Genomic DNA, 18,324 nt, shown 5'->3' on the forward strand with positions numbered 1-18,324 from the left:
CGCCGCCGCCGCGGCCTTCCTGCACGGTGGAGGTGACCTCACGCCGCCGCTCCGCCCTCGCGGGGCTGCTCCCGGTCCGTGAGGGGAGCTCGGCGACGAGCCGCTGTGGGACCCGAGTAGCCCTGCGCGGGTGTGGAGGAGAGAGATCACATTTATAGAATCACAGGATCATGGACTGAGCCGAGCTGGAAGGACACGCCGGTCTTTAAGATCCTTTCCAACCCGAGCCGTCCCATCGTTCTTTCACACGCGAGGATCACCGGGCCCGACTCCCGGCTCTGCACAGCACCACCCAAACCTGATGTCTTAGAGCGGTGTTCGGCAGACCCTGAGCTCCGGCATTAGGCCTATGACTTCCCTGGGCAGCCCGTTCCGTGTCTCTGGTGCAGACCCTGTTCCCTATCCCCCAGCTGCTCCTGCCCTGACGCAGCTCCGTGCCGTCCCCACAGAGCAGAGCTCAGCGCTGCCCTCCGGTCCCTGTGGGGAGCTGCAGCCGCCACGAGGCCTCCCCTCAGCTCCTCTGCTCTGCACTGAGCAAACCGAGGCACCTCTGCACTCCTCACACACGTTGTCCTGCAGACCCTTCTCCATCCTTGCAGCCCTCCCGTGGACTCTAATTGTTTTGTTCACCAACCAGAACCCCACCATCTCTGTCAGCACGGCTGCTCTCCAGCCTCTCATCCTCCAGTCTGTACATAGACTTAGGGTTGCCCGACCCAGCTGCAGAATCCAGCACTTGTTGCTCTCACTGAATTCATGCAGTTGGTGATTGCTTGGCCCTCTAATTTGCCGTGATTTTTCTGCAAGGTCTCTCTGCCCTCGAGGGAAGAAACAGCTCCTCCTAATGTAATGCTGTCTGCAGATTTAATTATTGTACCTTCAAGTTTAGTTGCTCGAGAGGGAGCCAGGCTGGGGGGAAGCAGCCCTCAGCCCCTCTCTCAGCCAAGTGCCCACATACTGACAGCTCACTCTGGCCCCAGGCCTCGCTTCTTGTGTGGCTGACGGAGATGCAGGCAGGTGATGGTGCCTGCCTCTGGCTATTGGCCGGCAGCTCGAGACCATGGGCAGCGTTACTGCTCTCGGGGAAGCTCTGTTGCTTGTCCTTAGAAAGACACAGGCACCTCCCGTGGGCTGAGATCGAGGATAAGTAAACACCCTGCCTGTTCAAGCAGCGCAAGAGCAGCTTGAAGGGTGGTGGGAGAAAAAAAGGCCAAGAAAAGCACAGCTGTAACACAAATGATGTTCCCTCTCTGTGGGGCCTGGCAGGTCAAAGGATGCTGGAAATCAAATGCAGGTTCACTGTGCCCTGTTCTGCAAAACGAGGAGTCTGGGGACCAGAGAAGTCAGCCAGCTAATGCTCACAGGGAGGGTGAGAAGTGTGAAATCTCTGCAGATTGCTGGAAGAATGGTTTGGGATCAGCTTCCTGGATGGGAGGAGAATGAGGTACCCAGACAGAGCGCTTGGGCAGACTGCAGAGTCTCATCTTTTTCCAGGGCCGGTATCACAGACACCTGTCAGGAATGGCTTGCACACGGGGAAGCTTGCTTAATTAGCATATGAAGCGCTCTGAGGACAGGAGATGATCCCCAGACACTGAACAGCATTGCAGCAGACAATGGATAGAGCTTCTCAGAAAGAACTGTCTTTACCCCACAGCTCTGCCTCAGGTGATTTTCCTCCAGCCAGACTCTGCTGTCTGAAAGAGTCAGACTTCTGCTTTGAACGCGCTGGGATGGGGATGAAAGGAGGGGGTTTTTGCCTCTCAGAGCTGGTTGCTTGGCCTAGCAGGCTGCCTGCAAGTTCAGCGTTGCCATCTCAGCATCTCACAGTCTGCCATATGGTGAAACATCAGCCTGTCAGCGTTTAAATCCTGCTATCAAATATGTGCAACACTGGGTGTAAAATTACACTCGTGCTTTGCTCACAAGCTCTTCTAGCTGGAGATTAATCCGTGAGGGCTGCAGTCCAAAATACTGCACCAAGCTGGCATGACCTGAGCTGTCAGTGTCAGGCTGGGGGTTCTGGCACAGCTTTCCTTTCCGTGAAGGACCTGGACAACCCTGCTTCTTTGTTCTGTTGAAGAAGCTCCATCTGAGCCGGGATCCAGCCATAGCTCATGTTCCAAACTAGAAAGTAGTACAGAGAAGACAAGCTGTCTTGGCTGTAAAAATAAACTTGAGACAATCACATCTTAGCACATGCACTCTCTCCTTTCTCTTTCCCTGTTTTTCTTGATTTTAGCAAGCAATACAGCTAAAATGTGCAGCTGTACATCTTTCTACCAGAAGTGCTCAACCTGAGCAAAAAACAATTTCCCCGAGCTCCTGGTGCTGGCTGTTCAGCAGTGCCCCCAGAAGCCCCAAACAGCAAGCTACGGGGCCCCAGCTGCTGCAGAAATCTAAGAGGAAGCAGCATGCTTGCACATCAGCTATATTGTACTTGGTTAAAAGCCTGTTACTTTTTGCACATTGAAGTGAGGAATAGTCTACAGAGGCAGGATGGAAATCCCCCTTGGGCAGCAGCAATATACAAGTGAAACACCCAGAACTTCTTGCCTTTTCTGAGAATTCAGCTTCCCGGCACCGTGGCTATTTACCACCTCTCCCACAGGGCGGAGTTGAGGTTCAGTGCAAGGGAGGAGAAGGGGCCAGCAGATCCAACAAGCTATGGGCATTATAAAAACAAACAGACCAACAAGAAATAGCTCAGCCAAAAAGATTAAAATAAAAATCAGGTTTTGCAAGCAACAGAGGTGCACTTGATAGAGGGAGAGGTCAAGTTACTCTGAGGAAGAAATTAAACAAGCCCGAGTTTGGAAGGACGTGTCCAAAATACATATATCCATTGCCTAGGGGCATACAAGGGTAACACCGCCTACACTTCAGTGCTACTCTAAATTCAGTGGAGCTCCATCAGTCTGACCTTTCATACATTCAGAAACGCCCAGCTTCTGTGTTCGGCACAAACATTTAATAGCAGAATTCAAGACTCAGTATGTTCCATCAGCAGATTTTAGTCTTATGTGGAAATTAGTGCATGTGGTAATCTACTTGTACAACAACATGTTAAAAAAAGTTTATTTTACATTATATACATTAGAGAACATATTTCAAAGCATTACCAATCACAACAATAATGCAGGCCATAAATCACTTTAAATTTAGTTTGGCTTTAGTGTATATTATCACAATAAAATATAAAAGAACATGTACAAAAAAGGAGTCAAATGTGTGCATTTTGCTAAAACTTGGCATTTACATACTCCATTGGAAAATAGCAATCAAAAATACTTCTGATCAAAACTAAGCTCCTGTGATGCGTAGTAACCATTGTATTGTTTGAATGAGGTAGTAACTAAATTATTTTGGCCATGTGTTAACATCCTAAATCAAAGAAAGTGTGAAAATGGTTATAAGGCCAAAAAAAGTCAAAATGACATCATCTTCGAGCCATTTCCACAACGTGGAATGCTGCTGCTTTTTCACTGTGATATGAAACTATTTAGTAAGACAAACAGTAATACTAATTTTTTTTCACTGTATATGCTAGTAATTCAAACACCTACTGCAGTGTTACAGCAAGGTACCACTATTCTGGGACTGACACCCATCCAGAAAGTCTTGTTTTCAAGCACAGAGAAGTAATCGTAAAGAGAGTTTTAATTAAATATAAAATACAGGTGTCTAACTGGTTTGTTCCACAAAGAAAACTACCCGCGTAAACAAAAGAAAGGGAACTCTGAAGCCCAAGTCATATCCACAAAGTCACAGCTTACCTTTGTGACTGAATACATCACATCTCAATATGTTGTGCAAACATGAACACCAGTGTGTTGCATCAAAATTAAAACAAGATTGTAATCTGATTACAGCCTTGGCTACAATTTCTAAAAGTTAAATTTATTTGTATTAGTAAATTACATATAATAAAATACAATAGTGTCGTTAAATGTACTATATTTGTTCCTAGCATCCCACTTTATAATAAACACATGACAAATCCTTAAAATAGTACCCCGATTTCATTTTTGCATCCTCAGTGACTTTTACATCTGTACAGGTAAGACACTTGTACTTAACAGGAGGACCACTATCTACAGAAAGTCAGTGTAGGTCTTCACCAAGAAGTTTCACTGAAAAATACTGCATATGTACAAAGATTACATAACAGTAAATTAAGCACTTTTGTGGCATCTTAATGCTTGTGTGTCCATACCACAAACAATTCTCATCTTCCTCTCATGCCGTAATAAATTATAAAGTAACTGAAGTCAGGTTACTGCAGCTTTTGTGCAATTTCAGCCAGCCGTGAATGCCGCTGCAGGAGTGCTATCTTGTCGAGGTGAGCTGCTGCACACCATTCTCAGTAACTGTTCTCGTGCCCAGCAAGGATATATAGATTGCTGTTGGCTGTTGGGTTATCTGTTGGCCTGCTTTCCAGCACCACGACCCTAAAATGAAAATAAAACAACCACGAAGTCAAACAAAGTAAACATTATTTCTCTTTCTCTGGAGGCTTGTCGTCCAAAACTCACACCAAAGCACCACTTCTGCTGTCTGTGCTTGTGCTCCCCTGGAGCTTTGCAAAGTTCATCCATTAAACAGGATGTTGTCACTCTGCTCTTTGCCTATGGACATGCCAGATGACCAAAGCCCACTCTTCTGCGAGCATTCCTAGCCCTTCCCTGAGCTCATGCAAGTGATCGAACGTCACTGAATTCACAGAAACTTCTTCCAGCTCTGAAAGTCCCAGAGACACAAAAAAAATGTAAGCCAACAGAATTCTCAAAAGAAGCATAATTACATGCAGATCTGTACTACCACTGCAAAGACCATAAATCATAAATTTAAAGGGGAGAAATCGGCAATCACAGCTTGGTTTCACAAACTGTGAGATGTTTAATTAGGCAAGAAGTGCTAAAACTGCTGAACAAATCAGAGTGCTTATGACTCAATTTTTCTCCCCATTCTGAGAAACTCAAGTCCATCTATCAAGAATTCATCCAAGAACAGAAAGCTTACTTCAGAACGAATGCTCTGCTCAGCATGCCCCACGAGGCATCCCCTGCTCACCAGGAGCAATCATGCAAGCTTTTAACATACTGATATTAGATTTTTTCACTTCTCAGAACCCCACTTCTTATGAACTGCTACAGAGAGAGACGTGTTGCTGGAAAAAGTTTCACAGCTCAAGCAGAAGATATGAGACTTGTAATAAAAATGATGTCTGAAAAATCTGAAGTAGAGTTTACTGCAGCATGAAGTCTTTAAACGTTGTCTCAGACTTGGGAGACTATTAGTCTAAGATGGAAACAAGTGGAACAGTACTTATGAAGGCATTTTTCTCCAAGGCGATGATTTGCAATGTCATGCTCCATTCTGAAGTCAGACTTGTTTTTAATTTAAGCTATGCTGTCTCCTAACAACTAAGAGAAATGACATAGTAAAGCTGAGCTCCATGCACATCTCACTGGCACCAGGAGATTAAAACCCTCAGGTCAGAGATGAGTGTTGCTTACAATTACTCATTACCAGAGAGCTATCAGGTATTGCACATCAGGCAGAACCCTCAACCCCCAGACAGCAAAAATTGCCATGAGGTTGCTAGCTGACAAAGCCACAGCACCATTCAGTGCTGTTGATGTTACAGGTAATTATAGGGCTGTGCATCAAGCTTGGACAAGTAGCATATGGGGAAAGCCTCTGGTTGCTGTGGAGCTTATTGGTAGTTCCAAAACTCTACAAGAGAGGCTACTTGCAGGTAACTCACTAAGACAGAAACAATTTTTAAGAACTGAAGTCTACCTTTGTACTGCATATGAATGTGCTGCAGGTGAAACTGTCATGTCAGCACTCACTCTCCAGAGACAAAACATATGCTGCTTTCATGGCTGTTAAAGTTAAGTATAAAGTTTGACAGCACGGCAGAGAAACCTGAAGAAGTCAGTGACACTCCTAAAATAGTAGTGACTGACTTTGCAAGCTAATAGGTGATCAGTGGGTCAGACAGACACAGTATTTGCATCCTGCAAAAGAAACACCAAAGAACAACTATGCTGAGAATTATGAAGAGCTCTTAAAAGGCCTGAGCTGCCATGTTGAATACAACTCCTTTCTAGGGGTGAAATTGAGATATTTGCATTTTTAAGGTGAGGGGTTTTTTTTTTGTTTGTTTTTTTGCATTTGTCTCATGCAGCTGAACATCTCAAAGCAAAGATTTTAGTAAGTTAAAAGAATTACAACGCAAGGAAAAAGCTCCTTGGAGATTTTAACTACAGCCAATTATGATCTTCCTGTCATGGCTGAGTACTTCTGGAAGCTCACAAACTATTCTAGAAGAATTTTTCTTTATTTTTTTTAAGAAAGAGAAGTAAACTTAAAGTGATGAAAGGTACACAAATGTACACAAAGTAATGAGTAAGACAGCTAGAAAAGGAATCACAGAAACATACAGAATATTTTTAGAAGGTAGGAGGGAAACATTATGCCTCAATTTTAGCATGCTGCATTCACTTCTCATACCTGTCAGATCCCAGAAGCCTGAATATCCTTGTATTATCAGAAATTTCTTGTGTGATCTAGACAACAAAAATAAAACAAGTATTTACATGTTAAGTGCACAGGTGATTTTTAATTATTTTCTTTAGGTTGATTAAAAAATAAACTATGGCTAACATTACAAATCTACTGCTCAATTAAGGTGGCTAGCAAGTTCATTGCAAATGTCACTCATAAATGAGATCTAAAATGTTTGGTTTTGGTTTCTTCCCAGTTCTTCCCAAGTAATGTGAGCCCCTCTGGTAGCAACTGCAATCACATCAGCAAGGCTCAGCACTGCATAGCACAGCACCTGAGCTACTGGCACAGTTCTTTTCATATTATGACTGAAATAAGTACCTGTATGGCTCTAATTGGTCTCACTCTACAGTAGGTGTCTGAAATGGTCCAGGTAAGCCTGAACAATGCCTATACATTTCGCTGAAATTCTCAATCATAATGATGCAGTAAGTTCAGCTTTTGAAGACCTTGAAAGGGGAACAATTGAATTTGTGGCACTTACACCCATTGTGTAAAGTAATCTGTACAGTACTCTGACGTTTCACTGTGTACTGCAGGTGAATCGTACTTGTGAGATATGTCTATGATTATATGAATACCAAAAGTAGCAAAGAAAATAATATCTTAACCAATAATGCCAGCCAAAGTCCACTGAATACTCCAAAGGATATCAAGTCATACTGTGAGTGGGAAGAAGTGTTTCAAAGCTTCCTTCCTACATAGCCACATTTCATTTCTGAAGCCAGAAGAGATGTTTCTCTCCTTCCTAGACCCTAGCAGCATTAACTGTCTTAGTGAATACACTTATGGCACAGAGAACTTAAAAATAAAATAATTCGTAACAATGAGGTTTCCCACTCTAAGATAGTTGCTTCAAGTCTATGTCTTGGCCCACATTCTAGTCTTGTCTCACTCAGCATTCACACGGTGTTTCACCTTTCCCAATCAATCAATCAATCAAGTCACTGTGGAAGGTCACAGTCTGGAGGGAAAAGGTGAAATAATTTTACGAGTTGCTAAAAATCATTCCCAATTAGACTAGACAATATTAGGCTAAAGAATTAGTAATAATTCAGATTCTACTAAAGTCTTCAAAGAGAAATGTACTGCAGTGTTAGGATGGTAAGGGTGTTTTCAGGTGTAATAGCTTCTTATTCACTACACAATTCCCACAGAGTAACAAAGGTGGTCACGATCCATGTCCAAGAATGCAGGCTTTTTACATTACCACTGAAAACTGGTTTATTTTTTTTTCTTAATAGTTGTGGCTACTAAAACAGCCAAGAGTGATAAGGAATTTTAAAAGGCCTGAGAGCTTACCCTAGGTACACTCTACATAAAAAAAGTTTGGGGTGACTTTCTGGCAATTGCTCAGCTCAGCTGTCTGTTCTTCATCTGGATGCTGGCTTTGGCTTGATAATAACAAACCAGGAAGACAGTGCTGCTTATGCTTTACATAAACAATGTAAAGCATCCATTTGTGCTGCAGCACTCTAGGGCATGTCCTCTCACAAATGGATCAGAGCTTCTGAGTGCCAGTGGGTGGAGTAACATGCTGAGCTTTGCACAATGCTGCTAGCAGCAGTCTGGAGTTGGAGAAGTGCCTAGCGGCATCATCATCTCCTCATGCTCTGTGCTAACAGCACAGGAGCTACAGCTCACTTAGCATTATGAGTTCTTGGGAAAAGGACAGTCATGCCTGGTGATCCACCATGCAGAAATACCACGAAGTGCATTTGTAAACTTGGAAACAGAAAACAGGCTGACTCTAGTGTCTGGCCCAACTTCCCACAAAGAGCAGGATTACTGTCAGTATAGATTAGGTCAGCTGTAGCTCTGTGCAAATAAATGGAATGGTGTAACAATGTGGAATATCTAGCTTTGGCATGGAATGACTACATATGTCTTAAAATACAACTGGTCATAATGAACTCTCTCAGCAAATGTGACACCGATGAAGCAGCTGGTGAAGTCTGTAAGCATTCTTTAAAAATCCAATTAAAAGAGTCATTAAAATCCTATACAATGCAGTGTTTTCACTAACACCTGGTTGCACAACATTTGCAGCAGGAAAAAAGGAGTGGGGAAGGTATTTACAACGATTTGGTACAATTTTACACCATTACTGGCAAAGCCCACATTCAGGCATCCACCTGTGGCAGGCTAAGGGGCTAATAGCAGTCGTCTTCAAATTAATGTAAGCAAGAATTAGAGTTGGATACTTTTTATGGCATGAGACACACTTTGAAAAAAATTCCAGTTTCCAGGTCTAACCTAGACAGTCACTGAAAAGTTTTAATCTTTCTCAGCCCACAGCACCATGCATTTATCCTGGACTTGACTTATGTTAGGAACTAGAATTTGAAGCAAAATGTACTACTCACCTCATTTGATCTGAAACTCCTTCCTTGCATCCCATGTTTCCAGAACGCTAACACACTGTCCTGTAGACAGACTGGTAACAAATAAATACCGGAATCAGTTTTCATACATAATACCATATCATTCTTTTAAGGCCAAAAGCATATTGCTGCAGTTTTTAAATTTTTATATATACATATTAGAGTTTCAAGTTCACCCACACGGACTGCAAAACATCTCACAGGAATCACTGAACATGCCTCTGAAGTAGCTGCATTTATTTCTTTAAAGAGCAGAGTTTAAAAATATTCTCACTCAACTAGGAAAACACCTTTCTGCATAGGATTTTATCCTAAAAACAGTCCTCATTCAAAAGACAGTCCCTTCCAAGTCTAATACTTGCAGAAAATACAAAGTGAATTTTAGCCAAAAAGTTGCAGCAGTAACTTCTGAAAATATCACTGTAGTGATATTTTTAATCCATCACACAACTATTGGCTGACGTGGTCTTTATCCAACAGCTATGCAAAGCTTTACAGAAACCTTTACTTCCAGCCCTTCCCCTTGTCATACAAACAGAACAATGTTACAGACCCCTGCACTCAAATCTTCTGAAAGGAAACACCCGTCGAGGGCCTTCCTCACAGAGAGGGTAAGCGTGGAATAATCTGTCCCACCTGCATCCAGCATCCTACCTCTGTGAATCAGGGCAGGGATACAAGAAATAGAGCAGAGCCCTTTAGAAACACTTTTAAGGACTGAGAAGGACAGCAGTAGCTCACTTGTGATGAGCAGAGACAGGACTATAGCACATGCAGAGGTACCAACAGCAAGCAGCTTCAGGTACACTTGCTCTTTCCCTCTTCTTGTTCCTAACTAACAGGAACCATAGAAGCAGTGTTTTCCATGTCACCACTGGAAAATTATCAAAATGGATGTATTATATATCTCACAAACCTAACTCACTGAGATTCTTTACAAGAAAATAACTGGTGTTACCGATGTGAAATGTGACGTGTATCGATTTAGTCTTTGAGCTGCTTTATAAAGACGGACTGCATGAACACACATGCAGAATGAGTTAGCCATGAGTGAGTCACAGGGTTTAAGTAGGTTGTATTAAAGTTTTCTTTTAGAGGCTGAAGGTCTCCATCATTTGCAGACCATTTAGCCTAACAAGGGAAGACTCCAGAATTATTACTCTGTTTGGATTGCTCCAGGGGAAGCACGCTATGTAACATGCTAAACCACCCAACACATAGTGAAACGCTCGAGATAATGCTTCACATGCCAAAAGACTTGAGAGTTAGCATTTCTAATTCTGTGCTGTAAGGAAAAACAAGCTAATCAAATATTCAATATTAATACTGACTTACCTATTGATTCAATCTGAAAGTCAAATGTGAGTTCTGATGACAGTTTGCGGCTGGATTTTAACCTGCCTTGCAGATTCACTATTTTTATGCAGCCTAGATAATAAATAGGATACACCAACAGTTATTCTTCAATATGACCTAATTTGAAGACATACAGTACGCATGAACATGCATGTGTATGTATATATTTAGCTGATACTCAAACTTACAATCCAAACACACCAAAATGGTATCTCTCTCCAGCTGTGTTACATGCACAACACTTGTCTCTGTAGTGTCTATAAAAAAAAAAAGATAGTGTTAGTTCATAAAATAAATTACCATGAAATCTGAAATGGAACTTCTAGAGACTGAGACAATTTAATGGGTTAGTGTGTTTTTATCTGTTTAAAATCATTATCTACCAGTGACATTTCTCTTCCCTTTCAGAGCAATGTCCATTTACCCAACTTGTTGATTGTGACAGGAAAACTAAAGCTGTAATAATAAAACATGGACTTAATCCAGTCTTTCCTGAGCCATATTGCAAAAGCAAGCTCACGCGTACACTATATTTTGTACACCCATTTTATTCTATAGGACTCATTTAATATTGCTGTTGCAAAAAATGTATAATGTGGGACTGTCCACACTAAACCTGAACAATGTTCCAGTCCATTTTGCTTCTACCTTTATTTCTCGATCTTGCTAGGGACATTTTTATTAGAACTTAATTCTTGACGCTATTTTTATTCTTTCTATCCACAAATATTAAAAAAAAAAAAAGGGGGGGGGCTGGGGGGGTATTATTGGGGTATAATTTCCTTCTCCACACCTGCCTTCTGAGTTAAGCTGCAGCAGTCTCCATCACAGCAAACAGGGAAACCTGATCCACAAGTGATCAGTGGACATGTCAATTCAAAAAGAAGTGCTGTTCAGAATTAAACAGAAGACAGCTTTCACTAACTCAGCACTGCTGCCAGTGATTCTGTACACTTTCTTTTTTGCATAAAGAGAAACTCATTAAATCTGTTAGAGATGAGCAATTACAGCATGTTATCTGAAGTATCTAATAAAGCCATGGTCCTGTTGAGAAGCTGAAACCCTCTCACAGACGATGTCAGGAGTGTGCTCCTTGAGATGGCCTCTCCATCTTTTATTCTGCTGTTTGGTGTTTTGGAAGGTATACATTAACAACCTGAACACATTTCTAGTGTGTTACTTTAACCAAAGTTGGATATAGCCATGATGAAAGCATGTAACAAAAAGACTGGAGGACATATATTTGTGCACCCACATCATGTGATGTAGAAGCACGTGCTGCACTGGCTGAACCCAACAGGAAAGGGAGGGAAAGGGAAGAAAAAAGCAAGTCCCTGCAATAAACTTTATGACAGCTACTTTTCTTTTTTCCTTCACGTCTTCATCAGATATTTACAAACAAAATGTCAAATGTCAAAGTCTGACCATGTTAAATGCTCTCCTCACTTAAAAACACAAAAAAATCTGATCGCATTATTGCCTTCCTGTCAGCAGAGGACAAGAAGAAACCAAGAGTTAGAATTAGTGTTAAACAAATAGGAGAAAGTAACAGACATAAGGAGAGAACACATAAATGATTCAAGAGGCTAAAGAAGTATTTTTGGAAAGAATAATGCAATGTTAGATTATGCATGTGAATAAAACGAGAAGGAACGGGGAAGGAATTACCGTTCTTATATTTACACACTGACAGACAATATACTGAAAGAATGACAACAAGATGTTATGGTTCAAAGAAATTCTATTTGGCATGCTACTTTTATTGACTCTACTGAAGTGACAGAATGGATGTACAAGTTTGAAAATAAAAGGCACTAACTCTCAAGTGATAAGTGCATTAATTGTCCAACCGCTGATCACTTTGCTTTCTGTAAAAAATTTTTAAGCTTTTCAGCAGCAAGAAAGTCAGCAGGCATCCTTCCAGTGGAAACCACTCCTTAGTGAATTCCAGAGGATACAATTAGCCATACACACCTATGTTGTCCTTTGCTGGCATATACAAATTCTCCATGGATCAACAAAGACTCTTCGCTTAGCAATAGCTACATTATTTACTGCTTCTATACCTGCAAGCCATGACTGGACTCAGCTCACTACTGTCCCTAGGTTTAGAGAGATTTTTGCAAATTCTAGAAATATAATTCTTAGCACACTTCCTTTCTAAGAGTTTCTACTCTAATTCAGATGGTGTGGCCTCCTCACTTGTACAGCACTAGACTAGTGACGGACAGGTGCTTGGATTTCTCTTATCAGCAGTCCTAACTCTTTCTTATTCCATAAATATCAAGCAGAGAAGAAACATGCTGCTCCTCAGCAGGAGGCCAACAACACAATTTCTGACCATATTGGCTAATTAGGACAAAACCAAACCACGCCTACAAAGATTTTGAAAGAAATCACTCAGAGTGTTATTCTATTAAAATCCACAAAATAAACAGAAATCACAGTGCCAGAGGAGAGAACATAATGGCACAGTGGGTAACAGTCAGGCGCAGCCTTATTTACAAAAATGCAAAAACTATAACTCCATCCTCGAGATTGTTACTGTAATTCAATCAGTTCAATTATAGAAGAATTAAAAAAGAAAAAAAAAGGACACATAAGCAAGCAGGTACAAAGACCCCTTTAAACAAAAAATTACTTTAATAGTTTAAAGCATTAGTTTTGTCAAAGGCAACTATCTTTCTAGTACTACAACTGAAATAGAAGAGCAAGGAACATTTCTGAAAGTAACCACAACAGCATGCACAAACCTGTTTCTGTAAACCATGAAGAGGTAGAATTTGGGTTGACAGTCTCAAACTTCACCACCTGGTTGAAGTCTCTTCCTCTACTGACACCAACACAAACTAAAGGGAATTCCTGCTCAGGAACTACCAACATTTCAAACAATCTCAGTGGACAAGGTACAGGAAAATCTATGTGCTAGATTAAGAAAGAAAAACACATATTAGAAAGGAAACAAGTCGGAGTTACTATTAGCTATTTAAACTATATTGTAAATATTATCCCATAGACTTACTTCTTCACATAACAGTAACTGATAGATACAGAAAGCCTGAGTTGAGAAGATCAGAAAGTCCTCATGCTGATTTGGTTAAAATAGATTGAATGTCTTTCATCATGCGAGCCCTGTGCAGCTGCTCACAGAGAACAGGAGTGCTATACCTAGAATTGCTCTCCCCGGCCATGGAGCCTCTAAGCTCTACCTTCCCAGGCCAATCAAGTCATAGCAGCTGCCTCTCTGCAAACACACATCCACCTTAGTCCCACCTTTTCTGATGGTGTCAGATGGGGAGAAAACAAGCATTTCTGGGCACCTGCAGGGTCACAAAGCACTGAACAAGTGGCTACCTTCTCTCCAGCATGGGAGGAAGTGCAGTCTTAACTGTTATTTCTCCATTTGGCCTTGCCTCAGTCTGAAGACCAGAGTTTTTTTTAACATTTATCTAAATGACAATGCTCATATAGAGAAGAACTTTGTTCTTCTACTGAAGCACACAACAAAAAAACCCCAAAACATTCATATATTTTAAAGTCTGTAAGTATCAATTGCAGACATTTGAGTAATTAACTTCAATGTAATTTAACAGAAACAAAAGTGTCTGCCTGGTAACAACTAAATTGTTCACTTATTTACTGTTTTTTAATGACACAAGAAACAACTAATAGTTAACAATTCATTACAAGATAAACAGAATCAAACATCAGAGAATTTCATCTTATTATATTACCTTGATTAACATGAATTTTTGCATTGGTTCAACCCATTCTAATAAAACAATACTAGACTGTAGTGCTCCACAAAGGTACTTGTGGCCTGTGTAGGGATTTCTCACTGTCAGAGAAGAAGAGGTAATATACATTAGTACAATAAGCAAATGCAAATTATAAACAATTTTCAACTAAATAACACTTCACATATTTTTGGAAAATAACCCCTCCAGTTCCACTCTAACCTTTCCTAAAAGGAAGCTGCTGAAAAGTCAACATTCAACACTTGCAGAATGGCAGCAGCAAGCATGCTGGAGCAGGGCTTGCCTGTCTACTGGGTGTAACAAACTAGCAGCTTGGCCAAATAAGCCACAAAAACTTTGACTCTCACCAAGGGAACTATGGTACATTTGACATCTTCAACTCAAAGCTGAGTGCTGATTCTTGAACTTGTACACAGGATTTACTATTTTAGACAGGCTAAATAACAACATTATTAATAATAAAGGTGCACACATGTACACTTTAAGCATCTTGCTCCAGCATGTTGATTTGCCTAAATTATCTCCAAATTACCATGAGAAGCTGTTAAGGAACAGTTTTTTTTTCTATGAGACACAGACACTAGGAATTGAATAGTTACTGTTGTTTGAGAACTGCTCAGATGTTTTTTAAATACCATAATGACAAGTCTGAAATCCAAGCACTGTATAAGCATTTGCAGGTCAGCATGAAATCCAGTTTTCAAGTGACACACCGTTCCCACTCAACTGCACTTCCTATTTTTATCAGAGCTCAGTTAAAAAATGGAAAGAGGCTGATAAAGTTGATAAACTGAGCACTTTGAAACAAAATTGATTCTACATTAATGACAAAATTACGCTCCTTAATGGATATGCAGGCATTGCTTAAGAAGTACAAGGGCTGCTCCAAAAGTAATGTCTCCTATTTCATTACACTGGCCACAGCACTAGAGGCAGAAGTTGGTGGCACGACAGTAAAGGTTGACTCTTTCCACAAATGTCCCATTACATTTTGTTGCTGCATGACAGATGGCAGCACAGGGGCAGTCTGACAAAACTGCATCTGACACGGAAGTGCACGTGAAGTAAAGGCATGGAAGTGAATTCCTCCATGGAGAGGAAATGGCATCCACTGACATTCAACGCTTGTTAAGCACTGATGGAGACCACACAGTGGATGTGAACACACTGAGGCAGTGCGTGGTGTGTTTCAGCAGATCACATCTGCTGGTGCAGATTTGTACAAGCATGGTACACAGGTTTCTTGTTCACTGCTGACAAAAAAGCATAGCTAGTGGTATTTTGTAGCTGAGAATTTGCTCTTTCAAATAGCATTGTTGCACTGTTTGTATCTGTTGTCATTTCCAAGGAAATGAATAGGAACCATTACTTTCAGAGCAACCTCTCTGAAGATCAGATCTTAAACTGCTGCAAACTAACCATCAGCCATCAGGTAATTAACAAGAATCAAGTAACAAGCCCCTAACCCAGAATGATCTACATACATGACAAATCATACTCTTGCTACCCCACTGTCACAAAAATCGACTAGCAATCCACTGGTATTTGAAACACCAAAGCTTAGTTTCATTAATGCAAGTTCTCATTTGCTACCAGTCAAGCCAACTGCAAAATACAAGTTGCACTTGCCATGACCCTCAGTAAGGCTGAACTCAGCAGCAGAAACCACAGAACAAGCAATTACCAACACCTGTAAACAAGAGAAAGACCAGAACTTCTGGTCTTTTTCTGCCTCCTACAGCCCTACTGATTTCCCTAGGCCAAAGGGACCATCACATATACCGCCCGCAGCAATAGAGACCCAGGCTGCACGTAGTAAGTAGGGCCCAAGGCCGGGGATCTGTCACCTCTCCCCTTAGATCTGCCTTTTGTCACTCCACACCCCTAGATTACATCTAGAACACTGAGGAGCAAGAGGCTGGGAGTTTTCTTTCAGCATCCATTAACATTCACAGATAGACCAGACTCTTCAACTAAGGCAAGGCCTGGATTAGATAGTACACAATGTTAACACCCTACCACACCCTAGAGGATTTGTATCCTAGAAAAAGTCAAGTTTTAACAGGCAAACTGGGCACAGAAGTAATAACATAGGTAAGAAATTTCTTAGCAAAATTAGGGAGATATTCATTTCTCATCAGGCTGACAGACGCTCGCTTACCACTCAAAACCTCCTGTATAATTCCTCACACCAAAGAACTGGTTATATATATAACTCTGAATGATCTCCCAGTGTCATTTCTCCCTTTTAAAACATTTCTTAACAGATTACGTATTTAAGTTTCAGGCAGTTGGCACTCTGAAGAAATTATAAAAACTTCAGGGATCATCCTCAAAGATTCAAAAATACTGTTTTCAGCAACCACTATTAGAAATTGGAACTTCTGCTAGAAAGTCAGGCTACTTAACCTGATAACTTATTTTAAAAAGGTCACACTCCATCCATGGAGATTGTTTCATCCTGAGGGCTGGCTTAAATTTGGTGCATTCTGCTTCCCCACGTTTTCTTGAGAACTGTCTTTATCTTTAAAAACTAAGAGAGAAATGGGGAAGTTTTCACTGCCTAAAAGAAAAGGACTAATGCGAATGAGTTCACCATCTGCAGATGCACAGTTCCACAATAATTACAGAAAAGCCTCTTCTCCGAAAAGTAACAAGTCTTACTATTGCTACCATTTGTACTGCTTATTGGAGCTTACTCTGCAGATCTTTACTTACCGACACAACATTTTTGACACCATTTAGTCTCTGGAATTTTTGTAGACACAGCAAATTTCCTGCAAGATAAACACAGAACTATCAATCAATCAACTAAAATAACTGAATTTCCTTTCAGAAAGTTGCTGCTGTGAAAATTATATCTGTCCATCAGAAAAACAAAACGTATTTGTCTCTCTCTTCTCAAAAGAACATGCTTAGAACACACAAGATGATCTCTTTTCAAGCACTGAGGTATTGTTGACTTATGCAGCATTATGAATGCAGTTAGAAAACAATCTGTAACCTGTTACAGCAAAGATATGGGAAATTAGGGCATACTAGTAATGGCTATGAGCCACTTGCAAACTAACACCTTAAGTTTTTCAAAGCTTTTCGTAGGCAGAGCAGCATGAGTTTCAAGAGAAGATCTGAAGGAGGACAGGAAGGCAATCTGCAACATCTTATTTCCTGTGCAGGGAACATTCCCTGAGAAATTGTGAGAATAATTGAGAAAAATTATCAAATAAGCAAGGGGAGATGGTGTTCTTTGCTGGAAATGGGAGTCAATGCCTCTGAACAGACTAGATGACAACAAATGAAGGTTGAAGGTATGAAGGTTGACCAGAGTAGCCTCAACAGTGAAAATTACTCATTTGATAGACGGTGCAGATAAGACGGGAATAAGCGGAGCAACAGACTGATGCTGCAGTCAAAGCTACAAACTAGGAAAACACTTGCACAGTATTTCAAAGCTGTCCAGAAATGACTAATAACATACTAGGACTGAGATGCACAAAAATAGTATCAGTCACAAGTTTAGGCTGGGAGAAGTCAAGAAAGGCTTGAAAGGGCCTACTCAGGGACACTCAAAATAAGGAAGCTGGACAGGAGATTTACCACAGACTTACTTTCTGTTTCTGAATGCTTGCCTACCAAGTATTATTCTGAGCTTCAACCATTTGGCAGATGACCATACTGAAACTTACATAATAACTTCAAATTTTATTTTGCTTTGTATTTTCTCTGCAGGAAACTGTCTGTAATTCACGTTCATTATTTCATATTGTACTCATCACTATAGTAACTAAGATCTTGCTGCAGAATATACTTTGTGGTTTGGTAAGGAATAAGAACTATGCTCTTCTGAATAAGTCAAATGTAATTCTGGTAGTCTGTCTGACTAATGTTACTACTGCGATGCCTTATAGCTAAAGGATAAGGCAACAAAACAGATTATCTAAATACATCTGTCCTGCTTTTGAATGACTAGCTTGGCACTTGTACATTCAGGTTATGCTGCATTTTTCTTGGGATGCAACAAGACCGAACAGGAAATTTTTCCAAGCCTTCTGGAACTTAGGTGAGGTATCATTTCAGATTGAGAACGGTGTGAATTTGTTCCTTACATGATCCATGTAAATATTAAGGTTATCAGTCTACTGCTGTTACAATCCTCAACCCAGATGAAGTTAGTTTGGAAGACAAAGGAGCTGAACTGTTGTGCAGACACAAAGACAAAAACATTTCAATACAAATTTCTAAGAATTCAA

At 40.8% G+C, this 18,324-nt stretch overlaps 1 protein-coding gene across 1 annotated transcript in view; it reads right to left on the reverse strand.

The window, feature by feature from the left end:
• Positions 1-2,949: 2,949 nt before the first annotated feature.
• MAP4K3 (mitogen-activated protein kinase kinase kinase kinase 3) overlaps positions 2,950-18,324 on the reverse strand; it is an 80,595-nt gene continuing 65,220 nt past the window's right edge. Inside the window, exons 26-33 of the mRNA XM_031552347.1 lie at positions 16,793-16,851; positions 14,051-14,154; positions 13,070-13,241; positions 10,505-10,573; positions 10,296-10,388; positions 8,943-9,013; positions 6,523-6,578; positions 2,950-4,451 (exon numbers count right to left, since the gene is read on the reverse strand). Coding sequence (XP_031408207.1) covers positions 4,364-4,451; positions 6,523-6,578; positions 8,943-9,013; positions 10,296-10,388; positions 10,505-10,573; positions 13,070-13,241; positions 14,051-14,154; positions 16,793-16,851 — 712 coding nt within the window. The 3' untranslated portion in view covers positions 2,950-4,363. The remainder of the gene's footprint in view (positions 4,452-6,522; positions 6,579-8,942; positions 9,014-10,295; positions 10,389-10,504; positions 10,574-13,069; positions 13,242-14,050; positions 14,155-16,792; positions 16,852-18,324) is intronic.

This window comes from Meleagris gallopavo, chromosome 2, assembly GCF_000146605.3.
Source record: "Meleagris gallopavo isolate NT-WF06-2002-E0010 breed Aviagen turkey brand Nicholas breeding stock chromosome 2, Turkey_5.1, whole genome shotgun sequence".
Taxonomy (NCBI): domain Eukaryota; kingdom Metazoa; phylum Chordata; class Aves; order Galliformes; family Phasianidae; genus Meleagris; species Meleagris gallopavo.